At 32.4% G+C, this 20,108-nt stretch overlaps 13 protein-coding genes and 1 non-coding gene across 14 annotated transcripts; 8 read left to right on the top strand and 6 right to left on the bottom strand. All coding sequences in view use genetic code 12, as the record gives it.

Moving 5' to 3' along the window:
• Window positions 1–19: 19 nt before the first annotated feature.
• On the top strand, window positions 20–637 carry RJT21DRAFT_124278 (uncharacterized protein; the record flags this gene model as incomplete). The annotated part of the gene is made up of 2 exons (XM_064882778.1): window positions 20–398; window positions 451–637. Exons 1-2 carry the CDS (start codon window positions 139–141, stop codon window positions 635–637), a joined length of 447 nt encoding a protein of 148 aa, XP_064741242.1. The 5' UTR covers window positions 20–138.
• RJT21DRAFT_13029 (uncharacterized protein) lies at window positions 552–2,608 on the bottom strand. The gene has a single exon (XM_064882999.1). It carries the CDS (start codon window positions 2,318–2,320, stop codon window positions 701–703), a length of 1,620 nt encoding a protein of 539 aa, XP_064741243.1. The 5' UTR covers window positions 2,321–2,608; the 3' UTR covers window positions 552–700.
• CRG1 (Crg1p) lies at window positions 2,609–3,788 on the bottom strand. Its single transcript, XM_064882998.1, has one exon. The coding sequence runs from the start codon at window positions 3,728–3,730 to the stop codon at window positions 2,897–2,899; it is 834 nt and encodes a 277-aa protein (XP_064741244.1). The 5' UTR covers window positions 3,731–3,788; the 3' UTR covers window positions 2,609–2,896.
• Window positions 3,789–4,012: 224 nt separating this feature from the next.
• RJT21DRAFT_117567 (uncharacterized protein) lies at window positions 4,013–4,799 on the bottom strand. Its single transcript, XM_064880746.1, has one exon. It carries the CDS (start codon window positions 4,648–4,650, stop codon window positions 4,117–4,119), a length of 534 nt encoding a protein of 177 aa, XP_064741245.1. The 5' UTR covers window positions 4,651–4,799; the 3' UTR covers window positions 4,013–4,116.
• A 416-nt stretch (window positions 4,800–5,215) lies between these two features.
• On the top strand, window positions 5,216–5,668 carry RPB8 (DNA-directed RNA polymerase core subunit; the record flags this gene model as incomplete). The annotated part of the gene is made up of 1 exon (XM_064885262.1): window positions 5,216–5,668. One exon carries the CDS (start codon window positions 5,216–5,218, stop codon window positions 5,666–5,668), a length of 453 nt encoding a protein of 150 aa, XP_064741246.1.
• Window positions 5,669–5,846: 178 nt separating this feature from the next.
• MVB12 (Mvb12p) lies at window positions 5,847–6,586 on the top strand. Its single transcript, XM_064883006.1, has 2 exons — window positions 5,847–6,043; window positions 6,106–6,586. Exons 1-2 carry the CDS (start codon window positions 6,025–6,027, stop codon window positions 6,531–6,533), a joined length of 447 nt encoding a protein of 148 aa, XP_064741247.1. The 5' UTR covers window positions 5,847–6,024; the 3' UTR covers window positions 6,534–6,586.
• MNT4 (Mnt4p) lies at window positions 6,560–8,984 on the top strand. The gene has a single exon (XM_064880747.1). The coding sequence runs from the start codon at window positions 6,729–6,731 to the stop codon at window positions 8,850–8,852; it is 2,124 nt and encodes a 707-aa protein (XP_064741248.1). The 5' UTR covers window positions 6,560–6,728; the 3' UTR covers window positions 8,853–8,984.
• A 40-nt stretch (window positions 8,985–9,024) lies between these two features.
• On the bottom strand, window positions 9,025–9,116 carry RJT21DRAFT_t25. The gene has a single exon. It is a non-coding gene; the product is annotated as a tRNA-Ser (tRNA).
• Window positions 9,117–10,174: 1,058 nt separating this feature from the next.
• Window positions 10,175–12,242, top strand: UGP1 (UTP glucose-1-phosphate uridylyltransferase). Its single transcript, XM_064880748.1, has 2 exons — window positions 10,175–10,541; window positions 10,612–12,242. Exons 1-2 carry the CDS (start codon window positions 10,500–10,502, stop codon window positions 12,070–12,072), a joined length of 1,503 nt encoding a protein of 500 aa, XP_064741249.1. The 5' UTR covers window positions 10,175–10,499; the 3' UTR covers window positions 12,073–12,242.
• A 45-nt stretch (window positions 12,243–12,287) lies between these two features.
• On the bottom strand, window positions 12,288–12,784 carry RJT21DRAFT_117573 (uncharacterized protein). Its single transcript, XM_064880749.1, has one exon. The coding sequence runs from the start codon at window positions 12,648–12,650 to the stop codon at window positions 12,360–12,362; it is 291 nt and encodes a 96-aa protein (XP_064741250.1). The 5' UTR covers window positions 12,651–12,784; the 3' UTR covers window positions 12,288–12,359.
• An 82-nt stretch (window positions 12,785–12,866) lies between these two features.
• Window positions 12,867–14,854, bottom strand: DIT1 (Dit1p). Its single transcript, XM_064880750.1, has one exon. The coding sequence runs from the start codon at window positions 14,424–14,426 to the stop codon at window positions 12,915–12,917; it is 1,512 nt and encodes a 503-aa protein (XP_064741251.1). The 5' UTR covers window positions 14,427–14,854; the 3' UTR covers window positions 12,867–12,914.
• On the top strand, window positions 14,631–16,386 carry DIT2 (putative cytochrome). The gene has a single exon (XM_064883013.1). The coding sequence runs from the start codon at window positions 14,834–14,836 to the stop codon at window positions 16,283–16,285; it is 1,452 nt and encodes a 483-aa protein (XP_064741252.1). The 5' UTR covers window positions 14,631–14,833; the 3' UTR covers window positions 16,286–16,386.
• Window positions 16,387–18,243, top strand: RJT21DRAFT_13060 (uncharacterized protein). The gene has a single exon (XM_064883014.1). The coding sequence runs from the start codon at window positions 16,487–16,489 to the stop codon at window positions 17,939–17,941; it is 1,455 nt and encodes a 484-aa protein (XP_064741253.1). The 5' UTR covers window positions 16,387–16,486; the 3' UTR covers window positions 17,942–18,243.
• On the top strand, window positions 18,050–19,963 carry RJT21DRAFT_13093 (uncharacterized protein). The gene has a single exon (XM_064883028.1). It carries the CDS (start codon window positions 18,157–18,159, stop codon window positions 19,750–19,752), a length of 1,596 nt encoding a protein of 531 aa, XP_064741254.1. The 5' UTR covers window positions 18,050–18,156; the 3' UTR covers window positions 19,753–19,963.
• The last annotated feature ends 145 nt before the right edge of the window (window positions 19,964–20,108 follow it).

Here is a 20,108-nt window from a genome sequence, read left to right on the forward strand (position 1 = left end):
CTGTGTGCAGGTTTGTGCTTATGTATTGCGGTAGAGGTGTAAGTTTTGTTCTTTACTAGAAAAACTAAAACTATACAGAAGAGATGAGTTATACTAATTAAATTAATAAATGATCTATTAGAGTCAAGACTGGAGGATATGGCACAAGGAGGTTCTAAGCTTAAATCTAAAGGGGGTCCTGGAAGAATTACCAAGAAGCAATCGAATCCAAAAAAGGCAGCACCAAAAATCATTAAGGCCAAGAAGTCTGTAGCTAAAAGTTCCCAGAAATTATCAAAGGTTCATCAAAGTCAGGTTATGTCCTCAACTGAAAAGTTGATTGCTAGTAGAGTTGGACATTTAGAAATCATTAAAGGTTCCAGAAGACAGATAGAGAAAGAGGAGAAATTGAAAAAGAAGTAAGATGGTTACAGTTAAAGATATCCTTTCGAACTTTCCCGAGACTACTAGTGCTACTAATACTAGTACTAATAATAGCAGGAGTTCTACTACAACTACTGTTACTACTCCCCAAATAGTAGATATTCCATACCAAGGAGAAGCTGTAAGTTGCATTCCCGAGCTTATTGCCTTGGATCCAGACTTGGTTATCCAACAAGAGAAGAAATCGCGTAAGTCTCGAGCTAGAATTGAATAATTAATTATTATATGTATATTAGAAGTATCCTTTAAATAAAAGTTTTTAAAATTCACCTACCAACTAAGTTGGAATTGGTCTGTCTGTTGCTACTTGTGCTTCTATTTCTAATCTCTTTCTTTTTAATTGTAATTCTTGTGATCTTACAAATCCTATTAATGCAATACCAAAGATACCTGTTAATATAACTAATATAGAATTCACAGGTATAGGATTTTTATTGAAATATTCATGAGTCAATAAGTCCATATATTGCTGTAAAATATTACAAATCCCAGAAAATGCAATTATAGTTCCATAAATAGTTCCAAAATTTTCATATCCAAATACTTTGGCACAATAATCACTAACAGCAGTATAATAAAATGGACGATATATTACTAAAACAATAATACCAGCATAAGTTGCTGGAATCCATGAAAGTAATCCCATAATTCCTATGAAAATTGATAATGTAGTCAAAATGTATAAGATACTTAATGTAGTAAAATTATCAAGAATTAATCCAATAAATGGAATTGAAAAAATACCACCTAATGGTAATGCTAAATCAAAGAATTGATTAATGGCAGTTGCAATTTTTTCATCATTATTAAATAAGAAAAGTTCTTGAGTCTTAATGGTTGCAACAAAATAATTAATTCTTAACATTTGAATTGTAGTAAATAATGTCATTAAAATAAACCATTGTGAGGTGAATTGTTGAGTAATACTTGCATCATGCATAATACCAAATACTCCTCCGGATGAATTATATAATTCATTGTCAGCATCTTGTTCATATATTGACTTGGCTGATGTTACTGAATATCTCAGAATAATAGATTCTCGTCTGGAAGCAGCTATTGCTGCTGAAGTTGAAGATCTTCTGATTAATAATGAAGTAGTTTCACTAATAGTTGGTTGATAATATTCTCCTCCTAATTCTTCTACTGAATTATCAGTTATTCTATCTTCTGGTAATAATAAGTCATGATCAATTGGTTTACCAGTTTCATCAATACCGGTCTCAGCAATCTTAGCTAAAGTACCAACAGTCTTATAAGATTTTGAAGGCATAATAAAAATTTGACATCCAAAAATGAATAGTGGAACAATCAAATATATCGTAAAGAATTTTTCAAGGGGAATATTTGAAATGGTTGTATAGTAAATCCTATAGATTAAGAATAATGCTGAACTTGAATCGAATGCTCCTGTTAATAATGCTAAAATTAATCCTGAATTCTTAGGGAATGAATTGGCTAATTGGAAACAAGAAATAAAGACAAAAGGTCCAGCCAATGCCAAAAGGGTATAAGCTACTAAATATCCATCGAATATTTCTATTACAGATGCATATTTGAAAATTAATGCACCTAATGCAAGAATAATCGATCCAATAATTCCTGTAACTCTTGGACCATAACTGTCTAATATTGAACCTACTGGTAATGCTGAAATATTAGTAACCATACAAGCTACTGTGAATAAGAAATTTAATGATAAGTCTTGTTCATCACAAATTGCAGTTGCAGATTGTGCCTTTATAGTACATCTATCTTCATAAATATTCTCTAAGATTAATATTGGTTTTAAAGCCGCAAACCCAAATACTACACCAGCTGCTAACAAACACCATAGTATGGCACTAGACGTTTGAAGAACTCGGATAGTTAATGAAGGAATGGCTTCAGATGTCATTTATATAAAATGTATGTTGAATGTTTGAAATATTGCTATATAGATGGGTTGAATTTCGTGGGGAATTTTTCTTGGAAATAGTAAAGAACAGTCAACTCTGGCTATTGGGTAGTTATTAAAGGTATAACTTATCTATGCCAGATGTAAGTAATAAGTATTGCTGATTATCTGACTTTGGTTTGAAATTAGTCCGACTACTGCTTCTGCTTGTCCTTATATACTAAAGTTCGGAGATGGGCTTCGGCCTCTGATAGTGAAAAGTAATTAAAGCAATTTTTTTTTCTCGGTGGTCTCCGTACTTCTAGTTGCAAAATTTTTATTGTTTCATTGTTCTACAATTTCTATAATATAAACTCATTTATTGTAATTTAAAAACACGTATTTGAGGGGAATAGGAATATATAGTCAACAGTAAGCACTGTCGAGCCATATAAACAAAAACCTCAAGAAAGATAACACACAAGTTAATTAGTTAACTAACATATTACACTATGTAATAATGCTAGATTCGAAAATGGTCTATGGTTTATGTAGTAATACTTTGGATATTTAAACTATTTAACACTTATATAAATTTCACTGCTTGGTGTAAATGATTTCACCATGCAATATATTACCCCAAGCAGCATCATCTTCTACAAATCTATGCCAGAGATCTACTAATTTTTCTATTTCACGCTGATTAGCTTCAGGGTCATTTTTTACAATTTCTTCACCTGAATTCTGAAGTCTTTTTAAAGTTCGTTCACCATGAATAATCTTTTCGCTCCTTTTAGTAGTACACCACGTAGAACTAGAAGATAAGGTATGTTCTGGTTCAAACCCAGCTTTTATAGCCTTTTCCCTTAAAGATCTACCAGCTTTAATATCAGTAGAGACTGCATTGGAAGCCTTTTTTACTAAATAATCTCTAATTATCAAGCTATATTCATCAGGATACGCTATAATGGAATCTAAATCAGCGTCCTTGACACATACATAACCTCCAACTTTCACGACTCTTCTAAGCTCTTTTAATGCAGCAACTGGATCCTGTAAATGAATTACAACCTGATGAGCATGGACTACATCAAAAGTATTATCTTCAAATGGTAAGCTATAGATTGAACCATCTTGAAATGTCACATTCTCAAGCTTAACTCCTGTTTCCTCCTCCTTTTTAGCTTTTTCTTCATTGGCTCTTTCAATTAATTCAGCAGTTGGTTCTACTCCAATAACACTACCTTCAGGAACATAATTAGCAAAATCAATAGTGATAGTTCCTGGACCACTTCCAACATCTAAAATCTTGAAATCAGGCTTAAGGATAGGAATTACAAAAGCAGATGAATTTGCAACTGTTCTCCAGGCATGAGTATCAGCAATTTCCTTTTTATAACCTTTACTGTAATATGCTTGTTCCTTTGACATAATTAAAGTAATTCAATTGAAACTAATTGGCTAATAATCAATTGAATTAATTAGCGACCGATAGTGTTATTTTCACAACCTTAAGTACTTTCTGGGGAACGTTGCAATTTTCGCACCGATCACGACGCTCGGCTATACCCTGTTAACTCCCCCCTGATAACTCCGAGTCCAAGTTCGTTGATAATCGTTCATTACCGAGCTCAATATAGATCAAAATTTCGGTCGATCCAACATGGGACTATTAGAGAATATGGTATTTTAGTCAGAAATTAGATGAAAGCATATATATAACCGAGATATATATTTGTTTTGTTATAAACGAACGTATTAAATGCCTAAATGTACTCAAAATAATACTTATCCTAATACTAGTATATAAAATGAAATCAGAATGGAGAATAATGTAACTCTATATTCTTGTATGATGACGTTGCTCGAGAAGCTTTCAAGAATATATGATGAATGACTATTGCAAGCATATTTAAAAGTACAAATCCTACAAGTACAAATGCTACTCTTACTCCGACCATATCATAGATTGGTGTTGATTTCTTTTTATCAGATGATTGATCAGAAGTAGTATCATCTCTCTTAGTTGTATCTTTATCTATACTGATATTAGGAATTTCTTCCGATCCTGCGTCATGTGAATTACTCATTAATGAAGTTAAAGATGGGGTCGCAATCGATGGTGTAGTGAATTCAGGATCAGTATTGGGTTTTGTCTGACTATAGCTGGATATCGATGTAGGTGATACGAATAAAACCCCATTAGCTAAGTAAGTAATTGACAACACTAGTAAAAGTGCCGTCATAATTAATCCAATGGACTTTCTATTTCTTCTGGCAATGCTTTGTTTCGTCTCGGCATCTCGTTTATGCAATGGTAACGATATGTAGACATTTTCCTTTTCTCCCATTTTGTCCAAAGTATTTACACAGTCCTATGTGAACTTCTCAGAAATCGTAATTTATACTGAAAGTCTTCAATGACATCAAAAGTTATAAGTAGATAAGTTTTTTTTAATATTCAATGCTAAAAATGGAATTCCTATTTTGTGGTTTTTGTTTACCTTTTCTTAATTAGTGCGTTAGAAGCTGCGAATAATTTAAGCACTCACAAATGTATACTGTTATATGGGACTAAACAATTAATAACTATACAATTAATACCGTTAATAACCTTTAGTAAAAAGTAAGAGAAACAGCCATGTCGATACAGTAAATTAAGTTACATGTTTAATCCTTCAATTCTAGACCTTGTACAGTGACTATTTATAAAATATATAAGATTTTATAAAGTATAGTCACGTGCCACATCACATGATGTATTTTTTTTTCAAATGTCATCAAGAGTTAAATACAGAATTTGAAAAATCTACTGAATTATCAGAATTTGAATCATTCATCGAATCATCTTTTTCGGGTATCATATACTTATATTCATTTTGCATAGAAGCCATACCGCCTTATAATACACAAAAGATGTCAGGAATTTTATTTGAAGATATGTTCGTAGTCGAATCCAGCGACATGGGTAGATATACCAAAGTCGCTCGTATAGTAGCAAATTCGTCAACTTCAAAAGATATAAAGATAACCTTAGATATAAACAATGAGTTATTTCCTGTTAAGGAAAACGATTCTTTAACTATAGCCTTAAGTTCGTCATTAGGAAATGAAAAATCAATGTTAACTTCTAACGGTTCATGGAGACCACCAAGACCAGATGATAGAACACATTCCTTAGCTGATGATTATGATTATGTCATGTACGGTACCATTTATAAATTCGAAGAAAATGAAGATAATGACAAAATGTCTGTCTATATTTCCTTTGGTGGATTATTGATGAGATTAGAGGGAGGTTACAGATCTTTGAGTAACTTGAAACAAGAAAATGCATATATATTGATTCGTCAATACAAGGATAACTAATTCCTAATCTTTCCGTATCAACTGAACATACCATTTAGAAGTAGAAATAAAATGATGATGGTACCTACTAGGATTACTCATCATATTCTCGATGTTCTATGTATAGATAGATAACCTTTGAATCTTTGCACTGTATTATAATTTCAAAAAATAGATATTTCAATATATAACATATGTATTTAATTCACTTAGTGTATCATAGTTAACTGGTAAATCTTAAGATTATTTCTATAGTGAAAGTTTATGGTTGCCATTTGTGAAGGTGCATTATCGCATCCACAAACAAAAAACCTAATTTGGCTAGTTCAGTTATTTAACTATAAGCACGTAAAGATTGATCCATTGAACCAGCCACGATGGATGACACTGAGAGACGTAAGTAATAGCACATATACTATTGGTGTTGAACAATTACTAACTGATTTATTATTGTATAGCGGATCCTATGCTTAAGCAAGTTCCACTTATAAAAAATCCTTCTTATCAACCTCCTCGCCCCATAACATTAAAGACTAATTATGGTAAGCTAATACCTACACTATCTAATACAGTTATACCTCCAAATATTAATATAAGTCAGGCAGATATAGATAAGTGGTTAAATGAACTAGAAGATATCAAGTCAAGAATAACAAAGAATGTAGAAACAGAGAAATTTAAAGAATGGACAAATCTACAGAAGAAGACGGTGGCGCCGGGCTTTGATACTTTTGAAGGGGTGATGAAACCACAGCATAAACCTACAGTTGAACCTACTACTTCGACTCTCGATGAATCTCATGAAAGTAACCCAAATGTAAATAACAATGAAAAGGTCGAAGATCAAGTCAACGAAATCGATAAATTATTTGGGAAAGTACTATAATTTTTGTAGTGTAATTAATATAATGCATATAATTTTAATTTTAATGAATGTGTAAAATAATATTGTAAAACTAAAACACGATCTGATTGTACCTTAAATCGTCTAAATCAAAGTGTAAGTGCGGTTGAACCCTTAAACAATAACAAAAACCAAAGTTATATAAGATTCGGAGCACATTGATTCAGTGAGGGTATAATGAAAATAAACCAGTCCAGTATAAAGAGAGCATTCAATCCTTCCCGACATAGAAGATTGACTTACTTAGTATTAACAGTCTTTCTTTTGGTAGTATGTTACATACAAATCTTACCTGGTGTGAATCGTGAATCTAGTATCCGAGACTTCAACATCATAAGAAACCGGAAGTCATTCGTCCACCCAGTATATGAACGGTGGAGTCAGCAACAAGATTCGATCCATGATCTTGATTTCAATACTAAATGTGAAAAATACTTTCAAGACTTGTCATCCTTTCATCATGGTGAATTTACTACTTTCCAAAGTCACGATTTGGACATTATACTGAACATATATAAGAAGAAGAAATTTATTCGAGAGCTTGAAAAACAGTGGAAGAAAGAGTTATCGGCCAAAGGTGAACGATTTAATAAGGAAGTGCATAGTGTTGAGATAGAAAAAGTATATAATGACAGAAGCTATGCGTTATCTGGAGAAGAGGCAAAGATTGTTGAAGCTTTTAGTCACATGAGAATATGGGGGAAATGTTTTGTGGAAAGTGATATAATAAATTCAAACTACAAATGGGCAGCTGAGTACGAACTGAAATTGTATCCCTGGTTATCAGGTTCCTTGCCCATGTATGAGAACTTGAAGGGCCAAAAGCTTCCACCCAATGAATTGCCTATATATGATGATCAAAAGAAGTTCAAGAATCCTACTTCAGGGATTATACGGAACTTAGTAGATAAGAGCAATGGAAAAGGAATTGTAATCCCAGTTTTGCCGGAAGATTTTCTGAATGTGGGTAGGTTGATTCGAGTTTTGAGAGTATTGAAGAATGATTTGCCTATTCAATTACTATCATTGGGACCGATACCTGATTTACAAAAGCAGAAGTTTATAGATGAAGCTCAAACTAGTCGAACTTATATACCAGATAGTGGTTTGGAATACTTCAAGAAATTGTTTAATATGGAAATACAATTTCCTCCTCAGGATCTCTGGTTTGTGGATATGAGTCCCGCAATTAATTATGAAAAACATCCAATTCTATCTGAAGATGACAGTTCAATCCATGAGCAACTGACATTAATTCATACTTTAAGTACCATATTTCATTCCTTTGAAGAAGCTGTGATACTTTTACCGTCTGCTATTCCCACTGTTGAAATAAGCAAGTTCTTTGACCTTTCTGCTTATAAAGATCTGGGACACTTTTTCTTCAAATTAATTTCAAGTTATGAAGATAATAGGGTCAATAAGTTTAATCCAGGATTTCATGAAATCACAGAGTTAGTTGAAAATTATCTAACTCCTTCTAAACTTGATACTGAATTCTTTGGTATCCCAAAACGTGAGCCTAATGCTGACATGACGCGTATCTATCGTCACAACTTCAGAAAGTTGATTGATCCCACTGTAATGGTATTAAATAAAAAGAAATCATTGAATGGATTGTTAAGTGGACATAATTTCCTTCTCCATAATTTATTTTCATTAAGATTTCCTCTTGGCAAAGATCAAATGAATTTTGAACATTTTTGGATAGGGCAAGAACTAGCTGGACATGTACCCACATTTAATATCGAGTATGCGGTTGGTGTTGGTGTTTTGACGCCTAGCAAAAATAGACCGTTAAATATTGTTACGACAGCACAAGAGATTTGTTCATCATCATGGGGACAAATTGATATTTTCACTGAAGAGCTTATGTATGTAACCGCTTTCCAGCTAGACAATATTGATAAGAGCTTTGATAAATTCATGGGAGTATTAGAAAAGAAATATGTTGAAGTGGATCGACAAATAGTTTATAATGATGATGGGACAAATAAGACCATCGAGACAATTGATAGAAAATTTTTCAATACAAAAGTTAAACCTAATCCGTTTCTCATTGAGAGTGTTATGAGAGTGCCAACAATATTACAACCAGTTTACAGTCAAGATATTGCATTCCGTGAACCTAATTTTGGATGGATTAGTCAAGATAATGGTGGATCTAACTTCCCGTATTGGTGTAGTTATGATGTTATTGGGCATTCATACAATGGATTAAGAGGTATAGTTAATAATATTAGTACTGACACACTGATGAAGTATAAGTATTTATTTGATATTTGGAGGCAGCCATTATAGAAATGCATATAAAAGCACTTTTTTTTTGCAACTTTTTCATGCGCACAAAATATTTCGCTGCTACCGCACAGCTAAAAATATTGGACACGTAGACAGCAAATTCAGAGCCGATTAATAAGGTCATGTTATAGACATATAAATTAAATATACATTATTAATTGTAAAAAAATAACGTTACAGACAGGATTCGAACCTGCGCAGGTAAAACCCAACGCCTAGGCTGCTAATAGCAGGGCGTCGCCTTAACCACTCGGCCACTGTAACGTAAAACTACAAAACGATAAATAAATATCGATCATGTATTCCAGAACTGAGATGGTGAATTTTTGGCCAAAAGGCAGAATTTTCCTAAATCGACGGAATTCCTACTGTAGTTGAACTTGGATGTGTTTTGTTGAATACATGTGTGTTACGAAAGTGAATCGGTACTAACCGGTGTTTTCTTTATTTAAAAAACTGTTGGTGTACGATGAATTCACACAATGTAAAAAAAAAACCGGCTACTTAGAAATGCGTTCTCGTGTAACAAATGGAAATTTGTATGACACATTTAAAAGATCCCTAATGCTAATAATACGGAAAGTGTGGTCGTAGTACACATAAAGGAATAATGTGGTAGTCCTGTATCAGCTTATCTTTAAATAAGAATCGGAAAAATTAGAAATAGGATTCGCCAAGATTATTTGAAGCGAGATGTAGAATAAGAATAATCGAAAGTCAACCCACCCAAATTATCGAAAGGCGGGGCGATGTGGGGAGTAATACAGGTTCGCATGAGATTGGGGACACTAGTAGAAGCAGTAGAAATGAATATATTGATGGATTAAGCGAAGTATGGCAGATGACAATGACCCTATATGTACTACACTATATGTGAAAAAATATAATACAAGAGAGTGGTAATAAGTTGCAACTAGTAGAGAGCGAATTTAATGCAGCAAGTCAAAGTGACATGAGGCGATTGTTGGATTTGAAGCCAGCAATTTTGCATCTGGCCCGGCCCCACTCACGCAAATATTGAGTACAAGAAAAATCGGAATTGAAATTGGAATTGAAATTGAAATTGAAATTGAATACAACTATAACTATAACCATAACTATTACTATAACTATGGGCTACTACACAAATCATAGTAATAAACGAAATGGTCCAACACAATGACCAACAATATATATTAGTGTGCTGAAAATAGTAATACAAAACAATAGTCAAATGAAATGAAATAGAACTTTCGACGCTGTGCAGGCAGACACGACCATTACTTTAATTAGTAGTTGTATTATTACTATTATTATTATATTATTATTTTTCTCCCACATTTTTTCGATTCAGGAAACAAAGCCCAAAATTCGATCCATCACCAAACCCTCCAGGGACGAATTTTGATAACTTAATTGTATTCTCTTTTAGTTGTAGTTAACAATTGAATTCTAGTTAGTGTTCCACTACTGTCTAACTAACAAGTTTGTAGTAATCATTGCTTCAATCGATCTTCAATTGGCTGATTTGTTCCCGTTTTGTGAATTAATCACGTTTCTGTCCTATTAAACTCTGATCCCCCCACCGTGCGTAAGAGGACCTTTTTTTCAACTTTTTTGGTAATAAGTATCAACAGTTTTTTATTCAATTTCTGCTAATTCATTAACATGTCTGGATCCAAAAAGCATATTAGAACTCAATCGGCTTGGGTAAGTATAATTCAAACTCAATTGACTTTATATGAACCACATTTTACTAACAATTTATAATTAATAATAGGCCTTTGATACGGCAACTACGACCGTAGCCGCCTCCCAAATGCGTAATGCCTTAAACAATTTGGCTGATACCGTTGAAAATCCAGATGAACAAAGTAGATTTGAGAATGAAATGGATTCATTTTTTGCTTTATTTAGAAGATATTTAACTGATAAAGCAGCCGGTACAACTTTAGATTGGGAAAAGATTAAATCTCCAACTCCAAGTGAAGTTGTTGAATATACTAAATTAGAAGATGCCGATAAAGATGCCACTAATTTATCTAAATTAGCTGTTTTAAAATTAAATGGTGGTTTAGGAACTTCAATGGGTTGTGTTGGACCAAAATCAGTTATTGAAGTTAGAGATGGTAATACCTTTTTAGATTTAAGTGTTAGACAAATTGAACATTTAAATCGTAATTATGATGCTGATGTTCCATTATTATTAATGAATTCTTTTAATACTGATAATGATACTGCTAAAATCATTAAAAAGTATCAAGGTCATAGAATTAGAATTAAAACTTTTAATCAATCAAGATTCCCAAGAATTTATAGAGATTCTTTATTACCAGTTCCAACTTCATATGATGATGAAGTTGAATCTTGGTATCCACCAGGTCATGGTGATTTATTTGAATCTTTAGTTCAATCTGGTGAATTAGATTCATTATTAGCTCAAGGTAGAGAAATTCTTTTTGTTTCTAATGGTGATAATTTAGGTGCAACTGTTGATGTTAAAATCTTAAATCATATGATTGAAACTGGTGCAGAATATATTATGGAATTAACTGATAAAACCAGAGCTGATGTTAAAGGTGGTACTTTAATTAATTATGAAGGTCAAGTTAGATTATTAGAAATTGCTCAAGTTCCAAAGGAACATGTTGAAGAATTTAAGAGTATTAAGAAATTTAAATATTTCAATACTAATAATTTATGGATTAATTTAAGAGCTATTAAGAATTTAGTTGAACAAAATGCCATTGAAGCAGAAATTATTCCAAATCAAAAGACTGTTAATGTTGGATCATCTGAAGTTAATGTTTTACAATTAGAAACTGCTGTTGGTGCTGCCATTAGACATTTTAATGGTGCTCATGGTGTTGTTGTTCCAAGATCAAGATTCTTACCTGTTAAAACATGTTCTGATTTATTATTAGTTAAATCTGATTTATTCTATTTAGAACATGGAGCTTTGAAATTAGATCCAACTAGAGATGGATTCTCTAATCCATTAATTAAATTAGGATCTCATTTTAAGAAAGTTAGTGGTTTCCAATCGAGAATTCCTCATATGCCAAAAATCTTGGAATTAGATCACTTAACTATAACAGGGAATGTTAATTTAGGTAGAGGTGTTACTTTGAAAGGTACAGTTATTATTGTTTGTAATGATGGTCAAAGAATTGATGTTCCTAATGGTTCCATCTTAGAAAATGTTGTGGTTACTGGTAACTTGACCATTTTGGAACATTAGTTTCAATCTATATGAAGTAATTTCCCTTATAAAAAAAAAAGAAATCAATGTTAATAATTCAATAGTTCAGTTTTAGCTATTTTAAGTACTTACTAGTTATTAATCTTCTTACTGTCAATATTACATATTAGTTAGTATATTAGTTTAGTGAATGTAAAATGTATCTTCACATATAAACCCACTGTATCCTATAGTTTCTACACTGATTAAGTATATTTTGACATAATAATAATATAGTATACATTATGATTCTGACTATGTATAAATAACGCGTATTAACTACTATACTATACCAACAACTCCTTAGCAGCAGTAAGATCTTCATCACCTGAATAGCTGGCAATGAAAGTCTTCAAGTCTTCCTTATAGGTGACCAATTTCTTCTTGAGTTCTTCAATCATCCGTTTACTTTCGTCTAATACTTCAACTTGTTTCTTGATTTCGTATTTGTCACCGTTATTGGTCTTCATACTTTCAACGTAACTTTCTTGTTCGTTGACTTCTTGTTGGTATAATTTCTCTTCTTTTATGAGTCTCTTTAAGGCGTTGACCTTAATGGTGAGTTGTGTAGGAGACATGGCTGTGGAAGAATGTGAGTTGGTGATAATATGACTGTTAAGGGCTTGAGTTTCATATATTTACCTTTTCTGTTACACTGTCGTGTAATTTTTCACAATTCCTTTGATTTGAGGCGCTACCAGTTGGGTCTTTGCATAGATTTTAGTTATTAATTATTTATTAATTATTTATTAATTATTTATTTATTAATTATTTATTAATTACTTAAAAACAACAGAGCAGAGTAAATTAATTAATTGAGCGTTACGATTAGTGTATGAAATTCATTTGGAAACAAAAGTGTAGTGAAGTTTGGATGAGTCCCATCCTCCGACTCCTTTACCTTTATCAAGTTCTTCCTTAACTTCGATAGATTTAATAACAAAAAAAGTGTCCTGATTATTGATCTTAACAATAGAATTGTGCCAAGGAGTAGGAATATGAAGAAAGTCGGTAGTTGCTGGTTGTTTATGATCCGTAATCTTTTTAATTACTTGACATTTCTCTGGTCCCTGTTTGCTCAATAAGGCAATTCCAAATTTGGGTCCACTATTGATATGAGAATGAATTGATAATCTCAAATGGAAAGGAAATATTAACTCTACCAAGTTGGAGTAAGCATCATTTCGTTTAATCATTTCAAAAGCAACCTTAGCAACCAACTTTTTAAATTTCTTTCTAGACATTTTTGCAACTTTTGGATGAAGTTCTAAATCTTCAGTCATAAACTTAGAAAACCCTCTAAACAAATATAATCTTGAATGTTCAGGTGTATTGATATCTTTCTTTAATTGCCCATCATCAGTGTCACATGCGGTGACCAATATCTTACGACAGGTTTCTGACTCCTTGTCAATACAAGTTCCAAGGTGATGTTCTAATTCAACATCAGCAACAATATCTTCATTGAATTCTGAAGTCCTCAATGAAAATATATCTGGTAGAGAACTAAATTTTATACAATCAAAATTTAATTCCTTACTAACTTTTGCATATAATTCTTTCAAGGCTATAGTATATTTATTGACCATAAGATCATCCACACCAATACAATCACTGAATACATGGCCATCACTGACAATCCAAATAATTAATCCTGGGGGATATACCTTTTGAATTGACCTCGAAAAGTTAATTAATCTTCTCAAAGCTAATTCTTCACCCTTATCTGGCATCTGACCAGAAACTTTTTCAACATTAGAAGATTTACAAGGGAATGCAGGAAGAACTGCTTCTAAAGGTTTCCATCTTGATGTAAAAAAGTCGACATTTTTAAAGAATACCGATCTTCCGATAGCTTCCCATTGATCACCATCAACATGATTTTTTAATTCACTATTAAACTTTTCAGTAATTAAATCCGTATATCGTTCTTTTTTGAATTCAGTGTGGGGTATAGAATATTTAATTTTAGAAGTATCAATAACTAATTGTATAATCCAAAGATCAAAGTCAGTAGCGCTGAAGTTTTCTGTAATAATTCCTGAAGTAAATTCTGAATCTTCCGAAGACTCCCAAATTGTATAACCTTCATAATCGGTCTTTAGGAGTTTATTAACTTTTATATTTTTCTTAGTTAATAATTCACCAATATGAAGTGCTTGAGAAATTTCAAATCCTTTAAAAGTTCTGTAATTTAAATAATCTTTATTATTTCTATAATATATTAATCTGATTCTTTCATATACGGTATTTTTTTTTAAAGTAACAGATTCTTCTGAATCACTGCTATTACTCGAGCTTGAGCTTGAGCTTGAGCTTGAGGTTGGAAAAAAATCAATTTCTTGAGCCGTCATAAAATGTTTCTAATATTGAGGTAGTATTGATTACTTGCAGCATTATAGTTAACTGGGATGTAGCATATTTATAAGGTTTTAAAAATTTTTCTACCAGATGGTTATTTGCTTGAACTTTCTATTGCTTCTGTTACTGATTCTTACCATAATGGTTTTTCAGTGGGCTGGTTTTTCTTAAAAACACCACATCAAGTTGCACAACAAGATTTTTTTTATTTCTCTACATGAAGGTGGAAAGTATAAAATCTTGTCTTACCGTACAAACATGGTTACAAAACTTTCAGAGAATTTTATAAATAAGGAAATGTTAATTGACTCTCCTCTTAGAGAAAACTTAAAATAATTGACTCAATTTATTTGGTGCTTATTTCTTCTTCTTCTTCTTCTTCTTCTTCTTCTTCTTCAATATGTATTCAGTAGAAACTTGGGTCTTGGTGAAGAACATAGCAAGTATCGCCATAGGCTTTTCAGTCTATAAGATCCTTTGCATAATATTCCCACCATTCAATTTTCCTAAAAATATTCCTACAATTCCATTTTATGTTAGTTTTTTAGGTTTAATTACAAGCTTTGACCAAGAGGATATATACAAGATATATTTGAAAGAGAAAATGGAAAAACATGGAGCAGTTAAAATATATTTTGCTTCAAGGTGGAATATACTAGTTTCAAAACCTGAATATTTACTTGAAATATTTAAATCAGAAGATATATATGCTAAAAGTGGAAATCAAGAAAAGATCCCCTACTCAGTATTATCAGAATATACTGGAGAAAATATAATAAGTGCACATGGTGAATCTTGGAAGCTTTACAGAAGTATCTTAAAACAGTCAATTCAGTTTCCTAAGCTTGAACCAGTCAATCAGAATACAAAGAAATTGATTACTTTGTTGAAAACTGAAATCAGCAAAAATGGAAATATATTACATGTGACAGATATTCTACAGAAATACTCTCTTGAAAACATTGGAAAATCAGTATTGGGGATTAATTTCAAATGTTTGGAAGATGACGAATCAATAATACACAATAAAATTAAATTTTTGAAGCTGAAAATATTCAATCCATTATATCTAAATTTTCCATTCTTAGATAAGCTTCAAATTCCAAGCAGGCAAAAGGCTAGGAAAGAAGTTATTAAGTTTAGGCACTACTTTATTAACCAAATATTCACTTCAAGAGAACCTTCTGGAACACTTGGAACAGCTGGTAATAAGTTGGTTGAAGCTTATGATAATCAAGACATAACCATGAAACAATTAATAGATAATTCTATTATTTTAATGGTAGCTGGTCATGAAAATCCTTTATTGCTTATGTTGTCTTTGTTGTTTGTCATAGCAAAATATCCATCTGTACAAATTAAGATAAGGAATGAATTAAATAGCAAAGATTTGGAAACTCCTTATTTGTATTCAGTGATTTATGAAACCTTGAGAATATATCCACCACTTGGTCAAATCATCAACAGGAAAACTACTAGAAATATTATCCTTGGAGGATTAATAAAAGTACCTAAAGGGGTATATGTAGGATATAATAATTTAGTAACTGGTAGAGACAAAACTGTTTGGGAATTTTCTGATGAATTTCTTCCAGAGAGGTGGGGGAAGACATCTAATGAAATTCATAGTAATTTTACAACTGCCAAGAGGAATGCCACACTCCCGGCTTTCCATGGTCGCAAAAGAGCATGCTTGGGAGAAAAGTTTGCAATATTTGAAGTAAGGGCTCTCATTATTGAAATCATGAGCAATTTTGAAATTTCCTTAGTTGAAAATTGGAAAGAGAAAATAACTGCAGCAGGTCCAATATGTCCTTTGAAACTTCAAATTAAATTTCAAGAGATTAATTAGATTCTATTTAGGTAATAAATATAACGCATTTGACGCATCTTAAAGCGCAAATTTATAATTGCTTAAATTTTTCGCAACACTTTTTGAGCAAATTTTAAACTTTATTTTTTTTTGCCGCTCCTTAAGCCCCCACCAAAATGGTTTTGAAATTCATTCAAATCTTTTTTTTATAATTTTTATTACAAGCTTCACCAATTACCAATGACTTCCAAAACTTATGATAATATAGCAGTAGTATTAGAATCTTCAAAGGATGATGTTGATGTTGAAAAGCAAGAGTTAGGAGTGGCTGATCAGTATTCACAAATTCCAAAGAGAAGAAGGGGCCTCATAATATTTATTGTAACACTTGCTGGGTTCTTAGGACCACTAGCAGGTAACATATATATTCCTCTTTTGCCTTTATTTCAGGATATCTATCATGTTTCTGCTATTTCAATTAATGGTACCGTCTCCATATTTATGGTTACTTTTGCTTTTGCTCCACTTATATGGGCTAGTTGGGCTGATTTTGGTGGAAGAAAATTTCTTTATCTAATTTCGATATTAATTTTCATCTTAGCTAATATTTTACTTGCTACAGTTCCTACCAAAATTGGAGCCTTGTACTTTCTTAGAATTGTTCAAGCTTTTGGTGCATCAAGTGTCATGTCTTTGGGAGCGGGAACCGTTTCCGATATCATTCCGCCAAAGAATAGAGGAAAATTCATTTCAATATTTATGATTGGGCCACAACTAGGTCCCATTATTGGTCCTTTATTTAGTTCAATTGGAATAGAAGACAGATGGAGATGGGTATTTGGATTCCTTGCCATTCTTGGATTTCTTGTTTTCTTGATTATCTTATTCTTATTACCAGAAACTTTGCGTTGTTTAGTAGGAGATGGATCTGTTTATCAAAATAGTTCATGGTTTACATGCCCTCAATGGAAACAAGAGAAAATTATTCCGGACAGTCCTAAATTCCCTAAACCCCCTAAACCTAGTGTAAAGCTTCTTTTGAAATCATTGAAATACAAACCAGTTCTACTTTGCTCTTTAAATGGAGGAATTTTGTTTGCAGCCTTTTACGGTTTAAGTGTTAGTTTCTCAAGAATATTGAAAAACAACTACGGATTTTCTGAGCTTCATGTGAGTCTCTCCTTCATGTGCCCTGGAGCGTCTTTGGTTGCTGGTTCTTTAGCTGGGGGCTGGTTTTCCGATAGGATGTGTCAACGGAGAATTAAAAACTCGCAAAACGTATTACCTGAGCATCGTTTTTCGCTACAATTAATTGGCATACTTGTTTCTATGTGTGGTATGGTAGGTTACGGTTGGTGTATACAGAGGCACAATCATGTGTTAGCTATTTTTATTTTTGCTTTTTTGTCTGGTTTTGGTATGACATGGGTGTTTGTATCAAATACTACTTATTTAACAGAGTGCTCAGACGGACAACCGGCTACTAATGTGGCTATAGGAAATATGATGAGAAATTTGGCTGCAGCCGTATCGTCAGTCATAATAGAGCCTTTAATTGAGAAGATGGGTTATGGTTGGTGCTTTACCGGATTCGCATTTACTTATATTATTGGAATTGTTTTGGTAATTATATTGCTCAAATACGGTCCTAAATGGAGAGAGCAATATATTCAAAATAAGCGCACATCTAAATAAAAAAAATATAAAAAAAGTTAAGGGGTAGAAATAAGCTAAAATGTGCGCAATTTTGCACCCCTAATTAAAAAATGCAAAGGCTAAAATTACTCTCATCAATTAAGTAATTGAGCAAATATTTAACTTATTCAATACTATTATAACTAATATAAAAAGTAAATTATAATTCAGAAATTATTAAAATCATTTTTAACTAAGAATATTTGTAGACAGAGATGAGAAATATAAATAAGTCAATTTCAAAACAAGATGATACTTTGGTGGTCTCAGAAACCAACTGCGAAATAAGTACTGATGAATCGATTTGGACGAAACAGACCACATTCAGAGCATGGTTGCTACTTTGTTATACTACAGGACCAGTAGCTTCTATGTCAAGAACATATGTTCCTGCTGCAATGCAATCTGTTGCAAGAGCAGTAGGTCATACAAAATTGGGAGAAAAGTGTCTGTTTAAAGGAAATGACTGCTATGTTAAATTTGGGGTAGGAACAGTTCATTCAACATCTTATGTGTTGTATATAAGAGCGATTGCTACTGCAATTGAAGGAATTGTAAGCTTGTTATTGATGGGAATTGCAGACTATTCAAACTACAGAAAGATTTTGCTTATCGGTTCTATCTTGTTTTATGGTTCTATCGCTTTACCATTCGCTGGTTTGACTGGACAAAACTATCCTACTCTTATAGCTCTATCAGTATTATATGCTTTGCTCACAGTTACTAATTCGATCTATCAAATTTTAGAAGGTTCGTATATTCCATTATTTCTGAGGGCTGCTTCTCCAAAAGGTACTGCAGCAGAGGATGTAAGGCGAGATATTATCTTAAAGAGAGGTTCGGTTGTAAGTGTTATGGGTTTATTTATATCAAATTGTGGAGGATTGACTGCGTTACTTATCGGAATCATTATTTCCTATGGTAAAGGAGGACCAATGAAAGATGGCTACCATAACTTTTTATTAGCCATTACAATCGCTGGATGTGTAACTGTTGCTTTCTCGATCTTATCTTCCTTTTACATTCCCAAAGTTAAAGGAACTGAAAGGCCAAAGGATGAAGTTTTGCTATTTCTAACAATCAAAAGGATGTTTAGTTTAGTCAAGGAAATTCAAAAGTACCCAAATGCTTTTCTTTATTGTATTTCATGGGTTATTTGGAATGTAAGCTTTGGTAATTTTATGAGTGTTTACGTTCTTCTATTCAGATCAACCCTTGGTTTAGGGTCGTCTGATTCAGAATACACTGTTTATACATTCATGTCTTATGTAACAGCTTGCATTGGTGCAATTGCATGGATGCTTTGTTATCCAAGATTATCATTGAATATTAAAACTTGGGGTTATGGATTCTTGTTCTTGTCTTTATTCTCTAACTTCTGGGGTTGTTTAGGTATTAGTAATAGAACTAGTATTGGCTTCAAGCATAGATGGGAATTTTGGGTTTTTGAAATATTCTATTCTGCTAGTAGTTCATCAATGAGAAGTTTAAATAGGTGTGTCTACAGTACTTTGTTACCTGAAGGTCAGGAAGCTCAATATTTTGGACTCGAAGTAATGTTGGGTGTTGCAACAGGTTGGATAGGTTCATTGGTTAATGCAAGTATTCAAGACAGAACTAATAATGACAGATTCCCCTTTGTACCAAATCTTGTCTTAGTTCTTGTTTCCATTGTGCTTTACTACTGTGTTGATTTTGAGAAAGGTATGAGAGATGCTGAAAAGTTGGTTCAGGATGATGATCCAACGAAAGATGACGATTCAACAAATGGTGATGTTGAACAAGTAGTAGAACATCACATTTCAAAGTAATAGTGTGAGATAAGAAAAGTCGTGAAATGAAGCTTACAATTATAGTTATAGTTTTAGTGTACTTATATATTAAATGACTATTAATGATTGTTACAAAGACAAAAACAAATGAACAATATCAAACAGTAGATTAGGAAAATATTAATGAACATGGAACCTATGGTTCATAGCAAAAGACTAATTATAGTCATTAAATTTAAAAATGTTTTTGTAATTGAGGTTGTACTTAAATAAAAAATCCGATTGTTTACCAAACTTGATTGATGTAAATTGAGAGCATGTAATAAAATAATAGTAAGACAAACTTTAGAAAAGGAATATAATGACACGAAAAGAAAACATTAGGTGCTGAATGA

Source organism: Scheffersomyces amazonensis (assembly GCF_036850825.1).
Source record: "Scheffersomyces amazonensis strain UFMG-HMD-26.3 chromosome Unknown RJT21scaffold_1, whole genome shotgun sequence".
NCBI lineage: Eukaryota > Fungi > Ascomycota > Pichiomycetes > Serinales > Debaryomycetaceae > Scheffersomyces > Scheffersomyces amazonensis.